Here is a 19,944-nt window from a genome sequence, read left to right as displayed (position 1 = left end):
AGTAGAAATCCTTGGGTAACAGAAGTGATACTGAATTTAATTGATGAAAGGAGAAATTACAAAAATGCAGTAAGTGAAGCAGGTAAAAAGGAATACAAACGTCTCAAAAATGAGATCGACAGGAAGTGCAAAATGGCTAACCAGGGATGGCTAGAGGACAAATGTAAGGATGTAGAGGCTTATCTCACGAGGGGTAAGATAGATACTGCCTACAGGAAAATTAAAGAGACCTTTGGAGAAAAGACAACCACTTGCATGAATATCAGATGGAAATCCAGTTCTAAGCAAAGAAGGGAAAGCAGAAAGGTGGAAGGAGTATATAGAGGGTCTATACAGGGGCGATGTTCTTGAGGACAATATTATGGAAATGGAAGATGATGTAGATGAAGATGAAATGGGGTATATGATACTGCGTGAAGAGTTTGACAGAGCACTGAAAGACCTAAGTCGAAACAAGGCCCCGGGAGTAGACAACATTCCATTAGAACTACTGACAGCCTTGGGAGAGCCAGTCCTGACACAACTCTACCATCTGGTGAGCAAGATGTATGAGACAGGTGAATTCCCTCAGACTTCAAGAAGAATATAATAATTCCAATCCCATAGAAAGCAGGTGTTGACAGATGTAAAAATTACCGAACTATCAGTTTAATAAGTCACAGCTCGAAAATACTAGCGCAAATTCTTTACAGACGAATGGAAAACTGGTAGGAGCCGACCTCGGGGAAGATCAGTTCGGATTCCGTACAAATCTTGGAACACGTGAGGCAATACTGACCTTACGACATATCTTAGAAGAAAGATTAAGGAAAGGCAAACCTAAGTTTCTAGCATTTGTAGACTTAGAGAAAGCTTTTGATAATGTTGACTGGAATACTCTCTTTCAAATTCTGAAGGTGGCAGGGATAAAATACAGGGAGCGAAAGGCTATTTACAATTTGTACAGAAAGCAGATGGCAGTTAGAAGAGTCGAGGGACATGAAAGGGAAGCAGTGGTTGGGAAGGGAGTGAGACAGGGTTGTAGCCTCTCCCCGATGCTATTCAATCTGTATATTGAGCAAGCAGTAAAGGAAACAAAAGAAAAGTTCAAGTAGGTATTAAAATCCATGGAAAAGAAATAAAAACTTTTAGGTTCGCCGATGACATTGTAATTCTGTCAGTGACAGCAAAGGACTTGGAAGAGCAGTTGAATGGAATGGACAGTGTCTTGAGAGGAGGGTATAAGATGAACATCAACAAAAGCAAAACAAGGATAATGGAATGTATTTGAATGAAGTCGGGTGATGCTGAGGGAATTAGATTAGGAAATGAGACACTTACAGTAGTAAAGGAGTTTTGCTATTTGGGGAGCAAAATAGCTGATGATGGTCGAAGTAGAGAGGATATAAAATGTAGATTGGCAATGGCAAGGAAAGTGTTTCTGAAGAAGAGAAATTTGCTAACATCGAGTATAGATTTAAGTGTCAGGAAGTCGTTTCTGAAAGTATTTTAATGGAGTGTAGCCATGTATGGAAGTGAAACATGGACGATAAATAGTTTAGACAAGAAGAGAATAGAAGCTTTCGAAATGTGGTGCTACAGAAGAATGCAGAAGATTAGATGGGTAGATCACATAACTAATGAGGAGGTATTGAACAGAATTGGAGAGAAGAGAAATTTATGGCACAACTTGACTAGGAGAAGGGATCGGTTGGTGGGGCATATTATGAGGCATCAAGGGATCACCAATTTAGTATTGGAGGGCAGCGTGGAGGGTAAAAATCGTAGAGGGAGACCAAGAGATGAATACACTAAGCAGATTCAGAAGGTTGCAGTAGGTACTGGGAGATGAAGAAGCTCGCACAGGATAGAGTAGCATGGAGAGCTGAATCAAACCAAGATCAGGACTGAAGACCACAACAACAACAACAACAACAACAACATTATGCCTTCAGCACAGTGGCTTTTGTGAAACACAAACTGTGGTTGGTCAACTATTTACTTACTGCAATGGTGGGGTTGCACCTGGAGGAACTCTCCTCCTTGAAACACAATCTTTTTCAAAATTTTGGAAAATGTCATGTCAGGTATGCTGGGTGTTATTGGCGTTTGTGGAGTTACGAGCTCACAGAGAGGTCCTCACCCCCCCCCCCCCCCCCCCCCCCCCGACTATCCACCATAACACCTTGCCCCCTACGTGTATTAAAACTTAGTTTCTCAATGTACTGCTACCCTGAGCTAACAAGTTGCGTACCTTATGGCTTACCCTAAATTTTAAGTGGCTGATAACTTCACAAAATCATTTTCCTGTCAGATTCATTTAAGAAATCAAAGTTAAAACTCAAAAAGTTAATAGCTTTTCCTTCTTGTCAGGACACAAAACACACCGTCAAATTTTATTGTGGAATTTGCTCAATTACCCATTGGGATTCTGTATACTGTGACAATGACAAGTATTCCAGTTTTCAATAAATCCCACAAACACATATATGAGGACAAGACAAAAGTGCTAACATGTTTAGTGCAATATAACCCCTTATTTTAAAAGCAAGAGACACTTGGGTATTCTCCTTGTTATGCTAATACAGATTATGTGGCCAGTAGGTACCAAAAATTTTGACAAACATCCTCACTGTTAGAAAGAAAGATATAAAGGTTTAATGTCTCACTGACACAAAGCCATTAGAAACGGAGCATGAGTTTGGTCACAGTAAAGCCATCCTCACATGGGATGTAAAAAGCATTCATGGACATAGAGCTGGTTGAGTCTTGTGAGGTCACAATGTGGAATCTCACATTCTAGAGCATTCCAAAGTGTGAAAGACTGAATAAGACATGTAGAACTGTTTCTTCAAGGAGGGAAACTTGGACAATAAGATGCAAATTGCTTTCTACATCACAAGAAGAATTTAGGAGATGACAGATTATGTCTTTTGCAGTTCAATCCTGTACTTGATGAGTCCTATGAATATACACTGTTTCAAAGCATCATCACATTGAAGATCCCTCAAAAACTTCCGGTACAATTTATTGTAATGAAATGAAAATAAATTCTAAAATAACGGTTAAATAATTTCCAATTTTACTGTTTTCGTATTATGTATGTGTGTTTCAAAATTATGCCATTTCAAGGCAGTGTCACATCAAACAGTTATTAGAAATGTAGCATCAACGGTACAATTTGTTATAATTAAATGTCATTTATTTGACAGATCAGAGTTAAAGCCTTTAGGACATCATAACATCAAAGACATACTTTATGATGTCCAGATGCACCAAGACATCAACAGTGGGAATTGTAACATCTGAAGGGCAAAAACCAGTTGAGACCAGAAGAACATCAACTGCACATGTAATCAAGAGATCAAAAGAAGAGATTCCCCTACACACGCAAATGGCTAAAGTGATTGAATATCCAGATGTCAAGCCACTCAGCTAGTAAACACGCAACTGACTAGAGTCAGTGGCCATCTTAAACTGGTGCAAAAGAAAACAGAGCCTCTCTCCAGTACACATGGCAAGGGCGCCCCTGTCGATGGCTGTCATACGGTTTGCTGGTTGCCAACATTGTTGGTTCCATGCCCTCCACTGCCATGGCATTATCAGCAGCCACAGATACCAAACATACACTCACATAACACCAGTTCACTTTAGTGGCTAGAGGTGTGGATCTGTGAATTTAAATGTAGATGGTTTGCATCCTGCTATCTGCATATATTTTCTATTTACCTTCATGTTTTCTAAAAAAAATTCTGAGATTTTCTTATAATTTTAACAGACGTATTTTCTATAATTTTCAACGTTATGTTTCTCAGGAATGACTCTGCCAATTTTGTGAACAGTCACAGAATATGGACCAATGAACTGAAAGATGCTGGTTGGTTATAATTAAACTGACAGTGTTCCGAGTGCTGCAGTGTGAGCTGTATACGTCGCAGGATGCTGAAACATTGTAGACGTGTTAATAAATCGGTGCACTCATGGAGTATGCCAGTTAAAAATATGGCACTATCAGCAATAAGGATGTGGTATGGGTGCAGGAAAAGGGGAGGAATGATCAAACACATAACAGTGGTTCTTTATATTTATTAGAATATGGTCACAAATTACAACATGTGTTCAATATGGTTTCACAACTCAGCAGTATGCTGCATCCATAACACAGCATCGTTGATTGTTGCTCGCAGCACATCCGGTGTTATCAGATCAATATGCCATCATATGCTATCCTTCCGATCAGGAAGAGTCCGGATAGATCCCTGATAGATATGATCTTTCAGATATCCCCACAACCAGAAATCACACGGATTTAGGTCAGGGGATCTGGAAGGCCGCATCTCTTGAAATTGCCCAGAGATGGTGCAGTCATTACTGATGATTTCTTGAACCAAACTTTTCACATGGCAAGTGACTTGAGATGTCACATCATACAGCATGAAAATAGTAGTGTGGACACAGTTGTCTTCTTTCAAAAGAATCACATGTTGCATATGGAGGTCTTTATAACATGCACATGTCATTGTACAGCAAACACGTCCTCAAGATGTCATCTTGAAGAAAAGCAGACCGAGACTGAAGGAGCTTGTGAAACCACACCACAGTCACGTAGGCTGAGTGCACCGGATGTTCCTGCACAGCACATGGTGGAGCAGAACCCCATATGCGACAGTTCTATGCATTTACAGCACTGTGCAGAATAAAATCTGTCTCGCCCATCCAAAGAATATTCTGTGGCTACCTGTTATCCATTTTCATGAATGCCAAAAACTGAAGGGCAAAGTCACTGCATTGAGGCCTAACTTGGGGCTTCATTTGGTGCACATTCTGAATTTTGTAGGGATGCCAGTGAAAAATGTACCACAAAATCTTATGAATAGTTGACATGTGAGGAGAGAATTCCCATGACACAGCTCGAGCACTGGCTCCAGAATTTGAGGCACGTGCTGCACGATCAGCTATAGCTGCAGCAACTTTATCAACTGTCATGGGAATGGGGTGCTTGCCTGTCTCTGCTGTTCCACCTAATTCACCTGTTTCTTCAAATTTCTTTTATTGACATGGGGCCTCTTCGCAGCTGGTTCTGTCGGCGAAATTCCCACAATGCAGCACTGCTATTGCTGCCTTTCTGATAAAACAAATTTACCAGCAAAACACTGTGTTTCCTCTCAACTGCCATTCTGTTTTACAAGGAAAACTTCAACCTTGATAACCCTTTACACCGATAGTGACTTCACAAAAAGAATGAACATGTTTCACTAAATGACAAACAGCATACTGACGTGAAAACAGGAAACATTTCACATTCTGACAGCTTACAGCAGCACACTTTCATCTGGTGGTCAGAAACTGGAGCTATTAATTTTTTCAGCATACACCGTGAGCACAACGATAAATGAACATACCTATGATGTTTCAGCACCTTGCGATATATAGAGCCTGCGCTGCAGCACTCTGAACACCATGAGTTTAATTATAACCAGCTGGTATCTTTCTTCATATGCCTGATTTGATCACAATTAAATATTAATTTTTCCATACAAAAACTTTGCAGATTGTGGGAAACATAATTCCTTTGTAAATAATGTGTGTGATCGTGTGTGTGACACGCACGCGCACACACACACACACAGTATAGAAAATTTAACAGTAATATTGCAGTAAATAAACGATTTTTTGGCCTTATCTACAAGAGAACATGGATTTCTTGCAGTATGAGATTTTGCACTTCTTGTTTCAAATCTTGTATTTTACATGTTATAAAATTCTACTACTGAACAGAAACTGTGAACTAATAAGAATCATCTTACAGTTTTACTAGAATGCAGATTGTTGAACTCATTTCCGTTTCAAGCAGAAGAGTTATAATTTTTATTGTACTATTGTCTTGCTAAATGGACACAGAACATTCCTTTTTACCTTGTATCAGGTTCATGGATACTGAAGCTTTTATTTGTGTATACTACAGACAGAACTACTAACCTGGTACATGAACAAGGGAGGAATTTCTTATGCTGATTACATATGTATACATATAATGCAAGTAATCATATTATTACATGAATATTATGACATATTTTCACTGGCATACACTAGAGAACATTACTCCAACATACTGCTGATCATGAGCAATGCCTGAAGCTAGTCCTGTAAAATAAATTACTATCAACAAGAAGCTTATGTGAAACAACTGTCGATTAATATGGCTTATTCATAATTCCTATGAGCTGCGGAGCAACAAATGTACGAGGCAGTCATACTACGAACCTTTTGTCAGTATGCCTAGTTATTTAAAAAGTTGTCAACAAGAGGTTCTAAAGTGATCATCATACATTATATGGGTATGATATGAGAGTCAGATAGAGCCTACTACTGCTGCTGGAGAGTGATTGAGTGTGTTTCCTAAGATATAAGAAGGCCTTTTGGCCAAAAGCTCAAATTTATAGCAGTCTTTTTGTTGGCCTGTCTGCATCTTAATGTCTCCTTTATTCGTGGAATACCAAACTCTCCTTTTGTTGCTACTTTAATGGTTACTGTAAACAAAGTAGTAAATATTTTTACACACTCAATCAATTCTTCAGTTACTACCAACTTTTCTATTATCACCGGGATTGAAATTTTTGTGAATTTTCATATATTAAATGAAGTTAAATTCAACAGAGCTTCAGTTCTCTGTTGAAATATCTCATCCTTGCAATACTCAAATTGTATATGGATGGCCATATGTAAATAAGCTGAAATGAAAGGAATAGAAATATTGGTAGTACTTCAACTGCTTTGAACTTCCAAATAGTGAAACTCTGCGACACATCATCAGAAATAGAAAATAAAGGAATACTGTGTCTCTTTCAATGACATGACCCTATCCCAACAACAAACTGCCTTTGTAATAATGGGACAGGGAATAGTGGGAATGGCATTTGGCAATAACTTTACTAGAATTGTATTGCTATAGCTCTCACCTTTATCTTGAAAGCTCGCTTGAATCCACTTGCGAAGAAGCCACCAAATGGACCAATGACTGAGCTGAATATAGACATTGAGAGAGAGTGCAGCAGGAAAGGGTACAGCGTTATTGTGTTCTTCATGCCAAACTGAAATGTAAAGAGAGGTGCTTTGAAAACTTCACGAAAAAAGGCTACACTTCAAAGTACACATGTTCCACTTCTCTTATCACATAAAACGTGTCCACCATATGATGTAGATAATAATACTCAGAAACAATTTTTCATTATTATTACATACCAACTGCAAAACCCCAGCAAGTGATTCAGGAAGCGTATATTCTTGAGGGCGAAATAATGGTGATGGCTCACATTCCATTGTCATTCGGCCAAGAGCTTCACTATACTCAATTGGACATACGAAGTAGCGATACTGACACATCACATATGACATCTACAAAGACAAATACAGAGAAGTTTTGTTGATATTTTAACATACCTAGATTAGAAAATGGAATGAAAATTCTACGTAATTCACTTATTCAGTCATTAATAATAGAGACACAATTCTTATTTTTAATGTAAAGCATAATACAAGAGCACAAGAAGCTATGAAATGCAACTGAATTATACATACAATGAGTCCAAAAATTACTGTAGAGATTCCTCCTCCCACAAAACCTTCCCAAGTTTTTTTTGGTGAGAGCTGAATCAATGGAGTGCGTCCAAAAAAGAATCCAAATACATATGCCATGATGTCATTACACACTATCATGGAAACAGGCACGATGAACCTGCAATAAAACTTATCGTCTTGAACAACAATTAAGAACAGAAAAATAAATATATATGCAAAGGAGAAACTAGTATAATGCACAGGCACAACAAATAAACTGGACTGAAAGCAACAAAACTAAAAATGATGCAGGAATCTTCATTTTGTGACTCAGTCTTCTTCGTCGTCTCCTTCCTGGCCTTATCCTATATTTACATGGGTCAGCATGTTATTCTGGTTTTGGCAATGTTAGTGGTAGAGGGTGGCCAGATGACACTCCTGTCGCTACACCTTCTCTCCCTGACAGACTTTGTGTACTCCATCTGCTGTGCCTGCTTTTATACTGTACGAAAGTGTGAGAATGTGTTTGAAATTTGCAAATCTAGTAATTGAAGTGGTACATGGCTACCAGCCCAGTATACACTTAGTAGGATGTGTGAAACCACCTAAATCCACATCCAGGCTGCCTAGCAAACTGACCCTTGTCATTAACCCTCATGCAGGTTCACCTATGTATAAATTGCACCAACCACCAATAACATTGTCTTGTTTTGTTCCACTGTTGTTTTGCAATTGTGAGCCCATATTTACTCCTTAATTATTGCATCATCTAACACAATGGTAAGTTGTGTTGTCATATGTCCACTGAGCAACAGTAACATAAAATAAATGACGAGGTGCGTGAGAAAAAATTTATGGACCATCCACAAAAATGACACAGATTATGAGCTATCAGCATAATCTTACAGTGGAGCACCTGTCTATGAGACAATTAGTAACTGAATACGTGATTGGCTAGGATCTGAAGCAACTGTGTTGTTTATTGCAAGTTCATTTTATTATTGTTTACTTAAACTGTGCTTTAGCTCATTTAATGTAAGTTTATTTAATTGTTGTTGAATTAAACTAAGATTAAACTGTGATTCTGCTCATCCATATTTACCTTGGTAAATGTGTAAATGTGTACAAAGTGCACCATGCACCTGCTCATGTTATGAAAAATGGTGCTCCCAATCGAGGGTTAATTAGCCATCTTGATTCAACCTGATACTGATACACCTCACCAATTGTGGAAGCGGTGTGCTAATGCATGCAGCTATCTGGATGAGTCAATTCTCGTTGTGCAACTGATCTTAAAATACAGTGACTTTATAAATAAGAGGGTGAGCAGGAAAAAGGGGTAGCGGTAAGCGATAGGCATTTAAAGTGCTAGAAGACAAATTTCTATCACTTTTTGGCTGCACACATGTAACAATGAGACAGACTTTCTATTCTGTCTAAAGTTCTAAGACAAAATTTTGCAAGGGAAGTACAGGAACAGGTGTATTACTGTTTGCTGTATGAAAAAGAAAGTTCTCTTGAGAAAATTATAAACTCATGAGGGAGAATTCCTGGTCAGTGCTAACCTTTAGTTCCAAAAGCTAGCAGAGTGTGCATTCTTTCATATATGTCTATAAGCAGCACCAGGAGGACAAATTCTGGCCAGCAATTCTGTCTCATAATCATATGAGGTGCGACGATAAAGTAATGAGACTGATTTTCTTTGCAAGATGTGGCAACCTTGCAGGCTTTTTGGCCTTGCTCTATTAGTTGCTTCTAGTCCAAGCGGTACATCGATGCAACTGCTCAGTTGTGAGTTGTGCTGTAATAAGTTAACACATGTTTGTGTCTCTCATCACGGAAATGGAACCACATAATATTACGCAACGGTATACCATTTCTTTGTGTGTTAAATTGTGTGAAAATGCTATGACAACTTACGGTAAGCTTCAGAAGGCTTTTGGAGCGGAGGTTATGTCAAGAGCTCAAGTTTTTCGTTGGCATAAAATTTTTAGTGAAGGCAGAACGAAAGTTGAAGATGAAGACTGCAGTGGATGACCATCGACCTCACGGACGGATGTCAGCTTGGCCAGGGTGCGTGAACTCATACGATCTGATCGACGTTTATCCGTGAAAATGACTGCAGAAGAACTGAACATCAATTGAGAAATGGTTCGTCTAGTAATAACTGGAAATCTTGGTATGACAAATGCGCCATCCCATACTGTTGTCAGTACAGCAATTTTTAACCTCAAAACAAATTTCAGTAGTACCACAGTCACCTTATTCACCAGATATTGCTCCGTGCGACTTTATTCTATTTCCGAGAGTCAAAACGGCAGTCAAGGGACACCATTTTCAAACAACACAAGATGTCCAAAAAGCTCTGTCGAGGGTCTTGGAGGATATTACATAAGATGAGCTCCAGAAATGTTACCATCAATGTCGGAAGCGCTAGAAAAGTGTGTGTAATCAGAAGGGAACTGCTTTGAAGGAGACAACACTAAACTTGACTAAAACGGTAAGCAGCATTTTTTTTCCACATCAGTCTCATTAATTTATTTTCGCACCTCGTATATTATTGTTTGTACAATGTAGTAAATTGATTTATTCTTAGTTCTGCTAAGACTTCCGGCATTTAACTGGAGTATTGGACACTGTCTCCAAGATTTATCTCTTGGATATTCAGTGACAAATGTGGTGAATAGTCTGACAAGGTTCTCCGTAGTTGCAGTGTGGTGATTAGGTTGTTTTCCATTTACAAAATCTGTTGTGACTAATTTTGTAAATGAGGAAAAACTGAATCACCACGCTGCAGCTGTGGACGTCCTTATGATGTTCACCACATTGTCACTGAATGCTGCCTTACATAATATTCAGGAGAAAAATTTGTTCTTTGAAGTTCCAAAGTACGCATTTGACTGTATTAATGGTTCCAACTTTAAAATATAAATTTATATGTACAATGTTAGAAAGTCTGCTTTATCTTTGTGACTACACTGTGAAATTTTATCACTTTGTTTTATACATATTATTTTTATACATTATACCAAATCTACATAAGCCACATGCTAAATAAATAAATCAATTTGTTATGTACACAGCTGCTAACACAGTACAGTATGCAAAGTCGACAACACACTGCAGATGACACAAAAATGCAGTCAGCCCTGATGTAAAAGTATGTATGACAGGATGATAAACTGTGTTCTCATGAGACCACAATACTGCCACTGTTGAATTGCAACACATGCTGGAGGACATTTCACCTTCTTACATGAGGCATAGCAGCATGATGTCACAACCGACCAACATTCAAATGTGATTTTTGAATGAGAAACCCGCTACATTAATCTTTACTATGTAAAGCATGTAGATGGCGTTATTTTACTTATTTTGTGTGGTTGCACTGAAATGCTAAGCATTTGCATATCCAAGAACGTAACACACTTTGTGGATATTTGTCACTTTGTCTTCACAGTGTGGCAACTTTCATGGCCAGCAATGTAGATGTGAACATGTTGCTGACACATTGTGTCACCTTTGCTGGCGTTTGTGAATGCTAACACTGAATGCTACTATGCTAACACTGAATGCTATTGACTTCATGATGGTTTCACTTCATGGGTGTGGCAACAATTCATACCTTAGTTTGCGTAATTTTGCCATGATGGCGGCACATGTCTGCGGGCATGCATCAAGAGTTACAGCACCAATCTTGTAGATAATTTTTTCATTTATAATTCTTCAATTAAAATGTGATATACTCTTTTCTGATGGCATCTGGAAAGTGTGAACAATTTCACACTCTTGCAATCGGGAATCCTCCATGACCATTTTGTGCACTTTTGCAGTGATTTCTGAAGTAGTGACACTGCGCGAATCATCGTCTAAGCTCTCCCGACCAAATTTAAATTCATTTGTGACCAAATTTAAATTCATTTGTCCACTTGGCAACAGCTGAATATGAAGAAGCAGTGTCCCCCAGCGTCTTCTGGAAATCGACACGAATGTCCTTTGCTTTCATACCTTTCTTAACGAAGTGCTTAATCACTGCTCGAATTTCAATTTCTTCCATCTTCGCAGATCACTAAACAGGAACAACAATAGAGCCACGTCACTGCCACAGCTCTATTCCAAGAGCACTGACATGGCACATATTTAAAGACAACAGTCCAATCACTATCACGTGAACAACTTGCTGCACTAGCGCTGACCTCTCGTGGTGATTCCGAGAACTTTTTAAACCACCCTCTTAGGTTACAACGGTGGGGATCTGCTGTCAGCTATTGCTTCTTAAACTGTGTGCCCCAATCAGTGGTAATCAGCAAATGAGGTGTGGGTTATTATTCCCTACTCCCAGATGCAGGCCATGCGACAGCATTTACTCACAAGTAGCACTTTTGTCTCACGTTATTGGTGTGGCTTGTTGAACTCTGAGGGTTGGCATCCAGGATGGGGCAAGCCCTGAGTCTGTTCTCTGTGTTCATGTTGTCAGGGTGTTTTAGTATTTTTGATGAATTTTCTGATTGCATTTTTATCGAACTCAGCTGCCTGCCAAACATGCAGGTTTTGCTAAATTTTATTTCCTTGCCGCAGTCTTGCTGATGTTCTGCCACTGCAGATTTGCTGTGTTGCTCTAAGCAAATGTAGTATGCACGAGCAGTAGTGAGAAAATATAAGTGACTCTCCATAGCTAAAACATACCAGTAGACCAAGAAGAAGATCACTGTAACTGTGGCTGAAACGTTGGTTTCTCCAGTAAAGTTTTTTTGTCATGATGCAGTACGATACGCATAAAACTTTTCTGTAATTATGAGCACTGCTCATACTGAGACTGAATAATGACAGGTGGTGAAGGGGATCAATTGTTGAGCTACGAAAATTCTACAAGTAGACCAGAGATGAATGAGGAATCATTCTACTGACAATACAGACCAAAAATTGGGAAATCGACTTGTTACAAACAGGCACTTGCGAACGAGCATCCTGAAATGGTGAAGTAAGTTGACTGTTTGCATGCTACTGTCATTAGATATACGGAAAGTGGTTAAAGGACAGTGAAACCACGAGGAGGTGACAAGGGGTTGGATGTCCATGCCTCATCACAAGATGTGGAGCTCAGAGGCTTGCCTGCTCTATTAAGCAGGATAGGAGGCAATATGTGGATCTGATGACAAGAGTACAACACTGGTGAGGGCCCAAGCATTTTGGAACTTATTTTGCATTGAACATGGTGCTATGCAGTAAAAAAAAGAAAAGAAAAAGAAAAAAAACCCCATATGTGTTCCCAAGTTGATGCAACATCATCAAGAACTTCAACTGCATTGGGTTTGAGATCATCAAGATCATATTGCAAATCAATGAAAATTAGTCACTTGATTGGGTGTATCACATTTCTTGTTATATCAGGTCATTGGTCAGGTGCAGAGACGCTGTCATCCAAATGAACAGCTGCTCGAAGCATGCAGTGTGCCACAGCTGCAAGGTGATGGGTGCAAAATTATGCTATGGGGGATATTCACCTGGGATTCCACAGAGCAGTAGTGGTAAGTGAGAGCACTATACTTCAGTTAATATTAGTGTTTGGTTGATGTTTCAGTGAGATGAGTGGTAAGGGCCAGCTGTCATCCAACAGCCTTTTTTTTTTTTTTTTTTTTTTACACGTGTTCACTGTGCTACCGGTTTTGTAGGTACGCTGTGAAGAATGGCTGGCTGCACACAGCAACACTGCACTCCTGCCACTAACATCTGTCAATTGTAAAGTGATTTTAATTTTAGTATATGACAAATGTAGGCAGCACACCACCTGTTTAACTTCACACATGATGTCTTCCCCGATGGCGATGCCATCTCCCAGGAGGAAAACTGCCCATGTCACAGTGCCAAAAACTGTGCTACAGTGGTTACAGGAGCAAGTTGATGAACCCATGTTAATGTCTTGGGCACCGAATTCGCCTGATATAAATCTGACAAAAAACATTTAGGACGCTTTTTGTGTCAGCTCTGCACCCACAAACCACTGGCCTGTAATTTACAGGAATTACATGATCTGTCCATAGGCAGTGGGGTGTCGCACACCTTCAGAAACCTACCAATGACTTGTCCAATCTTTGCCATGCTGCTGCACTGCATTCCTAAGGTGGACCAATAGGCTAGTAAGTAGGTGGTCCCAATGTATTGGCTTACCTGTGTATACCTCTCCATTACTGAACGAATCTAAATTTCTGAATGGTTTCTGAATTAAAGACTAGAACCATGTAACTTTTATATACCTAAAACCACTGCAGTGGTCGACTTACTGAACTGCCTACAGTCGAAAAGCCACCTTTTTTTTTTCCCTTGAAAGAACATTCGAACTAAATGTTGTACATTACTTTCATTTGTACTTTCCATTTTTATTTTTACTTGGACTCATTTTGGAACTGGAATGCAAAAGCAAGTGAAACTACGTTTTCTTTTAATCAGAGTCCTGAATATAAGCAATACCTTGCTTTTGTACATTTTCTGCACACTTTTTTGCATGTTTCACACATCAATCAATTGGTTCCTGCATTTTGAAACTCTGCACTGCCATCTACGTTTCTTACTCAATGGTTCACTTTCATTATTTGACTCGTTATTGATTATAACCAATACTTTTTGGAAACCAGATTTCACATGTGCATTTCTTAGTTCATCACTGAGATGCTGTGGAAACTGCTTACAGCTGATAAATTTTCCAGTAATAGCTGCGAACAGAATTCACATATTTATTCCAGTGAAGTGTTATACAGTGCAAGACATCTGTGCTGGCCATCTCTGTGAAGTTGCTTTTACTATGTATTTTCACATCCTCCACTCCAATATATAAAATTCATATTCTGTTTTATTATAAAATTCTAACTTATTAAGATGTTTGAATCATTCCTGATTTCTATGCCTGAATAAAGCTTACTAAGATCAAGAACATTTTTCTTCTTATTATCTCTCTCTGTAAATACACAAGGTTGTTTTTCCACACTTTATCACACTAGTCTCATACAGTCATGCTTTTGTCCCATATAGTCATGCTTCTAGAGCCAATTTTATAAAGAATTTTATTCAGATCAAGCTGAACTTGGATATCTACATTGTAAAAAATAAGTTTGTGCAGCCTTAAAGCATCAACTGCACACAGACGAGCCTACCATCATGAAACAGCATCAAGTAGGCTCTGACCCATGTGCCAATGGAAAGAGCAGGCAGCACCATGCCTCTAGGAAGATGGAGTTCAGCGGCCCCTGTCAATGCTTACCTTTCCAGTCTCCTGTCCTCACCCATCCAGCCCCTTCGCTGTTCCCATTCCAGCACTACACAGCCGTCATTCCACCACCACACCCAGTCTTTTTATTTCTCTCCTTTTCCACTACTCTGCCCCCCCCCCCCCATCCTCTTCCCTGACCTCTGTCTGACCTGCAGCACTTCACTGTCTGGTCTGCCACACCGCCATACTATCCCCCCCCCCCCTTCCCGCCCCAGCCTCTTCCTTACTCCCACCCAGTTGCCACTCCCATCATGCACTGCACTGCTGCTGCTCGCAGTGTGGTTTCAGTTGCCTGAGATTGCAGTTGCGCGCCAGTGCGTGTGTGTGTGTGTGTGTGTGTGTGTGTGTGTGTGTGTGTGTGTGTGTGTGTGTTGTTGTTGACGAAGGCTTTAATGGCCAAAAGCAGTAATTGTGAGAGTCTTTTAGTTGTGCCTATCTGCGACTCAGACTCCGCTATATGGTGAGTAGCAACTTTCCTTCTCATAATAAAAATAAAGATTTTTATTAATTAAGAAATGTTGTATACAGATTATTTTAGATTCCTGCGACTGGCCATCACAACTTCTCTCCTTCCTTGTTTGTGTCAGTGCTGATTTGCACAGTAACCAACACAACATCAAAAATGAGGATTACAGAACCAATGCTGCCTTCACTCTTCTCCGTTCCATCACAGTGGGTCACTAGTATTTCTCCCTTTTCTTTCAGAGGAACATTGCAACTAATTCTGTACTTTCCTACAGAGTAGCTGACCCACTTCTCTTATTTGCATTACTTATAATTAGTTGTGGTGCTCCTCTCATTAAAATGACCTCTAACCTGCCTTCTACACAACCTGCACCTACGCTCTGGCTGCTGCTGGCTTTGATCTAATGCAGTTTATCAGCTTCAGACCCAACAAATGTCACAGTGGATGATGGCAGTCTGGTAGCTCATTAATGCACAAGCTGCTGCTCCACTGACTCCACCACAACAGCCAGCCACATTAACCTGTTCTGCCGTACACGGCTCAGAAGCTCTAACATTGGGCTATGTTGTTGTCACAGTATCAGTACAAAATATTGTACTGGCCCACATCAAAGCACGCAATTGCTGACACCCTTCCCACCTTCCGGTTGGTCCTGATTCTGAATTCGATGCTACTGCCGCATCTTGTTGCCAGACTGATGTGCAGGACACTGAACTATTACAGACTTTCTCACTGTGCTATAGGAAAACTGCACAGGCCACAGAAGCAGACCGTGACTTGAACCTTTCACTGCACTACATTCGTACTGCTTGGGCTCGTTAAGTGAAAAACATCCAGAATTCTTTTGCATGCCAATATTTTGCTCATTTGCATAGCCTCTCCGTCCAACAGGGAGTGATTTTATTGCGGAATTGCTCTGGACAATTGTGTGTGCTTATTCCCAAAATGTTGCAAAAAGATGTGTTGTAACTGCTCCACCAAGGACATTGGGGAACAGTACACACAAAACTATTAGCGTGTTGGCACTGTACTTGGCCGGGCACGGACACCCACATTGAACAGCATGCTTGTGCTGACAATCTAATGGTCCTGCTGCAAATGCTTCCAGATGCGGAAACTCTCAATGACCATGGCAACGAGTGCATATTTCCTTTGCTGGTCCCCCTTGGAACAGCCTGTGGCTTATTGTTGTGGACTCTTTTAGCAAATATCGGTTTGCAGTGCCCATGAACTCAACTACGTCTTACACTATCACTCCGTCTTTGTCATCTATTTTTTGCTGGAAAGTTTGCCTGAAGTGTTGGTTACAAACAATGGACCACAGTTTACCACTCAAGACTGAAAAGTTTTTATACAGCTCACTTTACCAGTGTTCCATTTCATCCTCAGTCGAACAGTGAAGCTGAATGATTTGTGCATACATTCAAGCTACAGATGAATAAACCACGTGTGACCACACATGAGAGCAAGTGCTGCTGCTCTTCCTTGCAATGTACTGCCCCCAGACCCATTGTGGTCCCTCGCCTGCAGGGCTACTACGTGGCCAGCGACACTGCACACTGCTCCAGTTGCTGCACCCACCACATGGCACCTCCCACACTCCAATAGTATTACTTTGTGCCTAATGATTCTATTCTTTTCAGAGTTTTTGGTCACACCAGATGGTGGGAGAGAGGAACGATTCTTCAAAATTTCGGCAATGGCACGTATTTAACTCAAAATCCTTCTGGGTTGCTGCGCTGCCATCAGAATCAGATTTGTGTTTGTCTATTGCAAGATTCTTCCCAGATTTTTTGTCCCCAGATTTCATCCTACCAGAATCTTGTGGCCGGTGTGGCCGCTCCCGGGTGCCTCTTCACAACTGCCTGCAGAAACGCTGGAGCTGGGTCCATTGCCTTCGCTGCCTCACCAGCTCAACTTTCGGCACTTGTCCCAGAGCCCGCCTCGGACAAAGCGTCATCATCGTCATTGCCGTCCTCTCTGTTTTTCATAGGACTGGCTCAAGAAGGGGGATCGCACCCTTTCGGGGTTCTTCCAACTGACTTTCCCCTCAGGGCGCAGAACAGATGTCGGGGTATGGCCAGAGGCTCTGCATCGATCCCAGTTGGGCTCTCTGCTCCTAATGTCACTCAGCTCTCTGCCCCCACCTCCCCCTGTTGACGTAAGATGGCTCCCTACACAACAACGGTGTGGCATTCTGGGGGTTAGGAAGGTGCAGTCTTAAAGCATCGACTGCACACCGATGAGCGCAGCTCTGTGAAACAACATCAAGATGGTGCTGACCTGCACACCAATCGAAAGAGCAGACAGCGCCACACCTCTAGGAAGAGTTCAGCTCCCTGTGTCAATGCTGATTTAACCAGCCACCCTTCACTGATCGGCTGAGTTTTTCACAGACTTCGAGAGCATCAGTACTGAGTAATAGGAAGACTTTATTTAGCCTGCATTCTGTGAATAGTAATAGAATGTCAATGTAATTGCATGTCGGAGGCACAGGAAGCACAACAAGTCAAGTATTGTTTCTTCTATTAATAGAAATAAAGTTATATATTAGTTATAAAATGTTTTGTACAGACGATTTTGGATTCCTGACACTGGCCATCGCAACTTCTCTCCTTCCTTATTTGTGTCGATGCTGACTCCCACAGTAACCGACATAACAATATCAGTCTCAGATTATATCACTGTGAATCAGGACCAGCTTCAACTGGCAAAATTTCATGTATTTAGTCAAGTTCAGCTTCAATTGTCAGTTCACAACATAGTGAAACGATGGTTTTGTTTTGTGCAAATACAATTTGACAAAAAGTAAACAATAAAAAAGTTGTTATTAGCGCACAAAATATTTACTGTGAATAGCGAAGAAAATGGAATTCAACTACTCTCGCTTGAATCACAGTCATTACACAATCAGCATTCAATTTTTCACTATTGAACAAGTGTTTAAAGTGCTATAGCAGCTGCAAATGCACTGATGAACAGAAACAGTAGTAAGCATATATTAAGTAGATAAATGAAGTGATATTTATGAGCCGGCTTTCAAACGAAGATTGTTTTCGTAGCTCTGTGGCTGCATTCTGAAAGAGTGTCTGAAGGTTAATCACAGATCAGATCTCTTGAATAATGTGAAAAATGCTGAGTTGTTTAACTTTAGGACTTTGAGTAAAATTCAATTGTGTAGCAGTTGTTATAGTTTTTAGCATTTATCTTCCACAACATAGCTGTCAGTGAATCAGATGAGGAGCCTGAAATGGATGACACTGCATTTGTTATGAGAGGTGTCGAAGAAATTCCGATATGTAAAGAAATTGAAGCTAACAGAAGTCAAAATGTATTGAGTGTGGCATATATTAACAATTAATTTAGACAAGAACAATTAAAAATTTGGAATAAATTTACAAAGTGACTGCTTGAAAACCTAATTTTGTCATTTCTTTTAGTTTTAGTTCTTCAATTCCTCTAGTCTCTTTCAGTGTTACCATTTTTTTTTCCATGTTACGCGAGCATGGACTACTTTTAATTTATGTTTGTCCTGCAGGCACTTTAATCTTCTTTTGTAAAACTGGCATTTCACATCGAAAACTACTACTTCGAAATTTCACTGAAAATGATTCGGCTATTCCTGGCATACACATAAAAGTGGCAAGTGTGGTAAAAATGCAGCTGAGGAAGAAAGTGCAGTGATCAGCTCACAGGATAAAGATGAAAATTTCAAGCCTGGAAATATTAACTGTGATCTTCAAAAGAATAATGCTGTTATATTTGAATCCACGGATAATTTTCTTACAGTAATCTATTACATACTTGCAATGTTTACAGTTTCTTACCACCCGAAATTGAAGACAAGCAAAACTGCCATTCTTTTTACAAAATTAACTGATTATCTAGATTCTAGTATTGTAGTGGTCTGTTTAGTTATATGGGAAGTAGTAAAGCTGATTGAGAGAAAGTCTGTTTTATCACAAACACAGGCACTGAGTTGACAAATATGAACATGTTCATGTAAGTGTGAAGTTAACAACAGGAAATACAGAGTGCCTATTTAATATAAATAGGGAGTAGCAACTTTTGTCAAAGTGCCAATGTTTTGCATAAATGAGCAGAAACAGCAACACCAGTGATGGTTTTTCTCCACTGTGAATAAATTTAGTTTCTAACAGTTACATCAGTTTTATGATCTTTATTCCATATGAACATTGGTTCTCCTTCATGACAGGATCTACATGGAATCGAAGTTTGCAGGTTTAACAATGTAAGGAAACGATAAATTGGTATTTACCATAAAGATAAAGATGACACATTAAGTTGCAGACAGGCACAATTAAAAGACACTTACACATTAGCTTTCAGTCAAAGCCTTCATCTGAAAAAGAAATAGAAACACCATTCACCCACAAACGCCAGCACAGCTAATGCACACATGGTCTCCAATTCCTGCAGCTTGGACCAGAAACTGGTCCGGAACTGGTAGTCGTGTGCGTGAAGTGTGCTTGCTTCTGTGAATGAATGGTGTGTGTTTCTCTTTATTTTTCTGATGAAAGCTAATGTGTAAGTGTCTTAATTGCGCCTGTTTGCAACTTAATGTGTCATCTTTGTGGTAAGTAGCAATCTACCTTTTCCTTACATTGTTGATATTCCAACCTGTGGTTTCCACTGTTTGAGTTTGCAGATTTCTATA

At 39.9% G+C, this 19,944-nt stretch overlaps 1 protein-coding gene across 1 annotated transcript in view; it reads right to left on the bottom strand.

Moving 5' to 3' along the window:
* LOC124545485 (phosphatidate cytidylyltransferase, photoreceptor-specific) overlaps nt 1–19,944 on the bottom strand; it is a 102,507-nt gene that overhangs the window by 14,301 nt on the left and 68,262 nt on the right. Inside the window, exons 6-8 of the mRNA XM_047124426.1 lie at nt 7,558–7,714; nt 7,222–7,374; nt 6,939–7,070 (exon numbers count right to left, since the gene is read on the bottom strand). Of these exons, the coding sequence (XP_046980382.1) occupies nt 6,939–7,070; nt 7,222–7,374; nt 7,558–7,714 (442 nt within the window). The remainder of the gene's footprint in view (nt 1–6,938; nt 7,071–7,221; nt 7,375–7,557; nt 7,715–19,944) is intronic.

The sequence above is a fragment of the Schistocerca americana genome, chromosome 8, assembly GCF_021461395.2.
Source record: "Schistocerca americana isolate TAMUIC-IGC-003095 chromosome 8, iqSchAmer2.1, whole genome shotgun sequence".
NCBI classification, from domain to species: domain Eukaryota; kingdom Metazoa; phylum Arthropoda; class Insecta; order Orthoptera; family Acrididae; genus Schistocerca; species Schistocerca americana.
The sequence above is the reverse complement of the archived record's forward strand: the minus strand, read 5'-3'. Positions and strand labels throughout refer to the sequence as shown.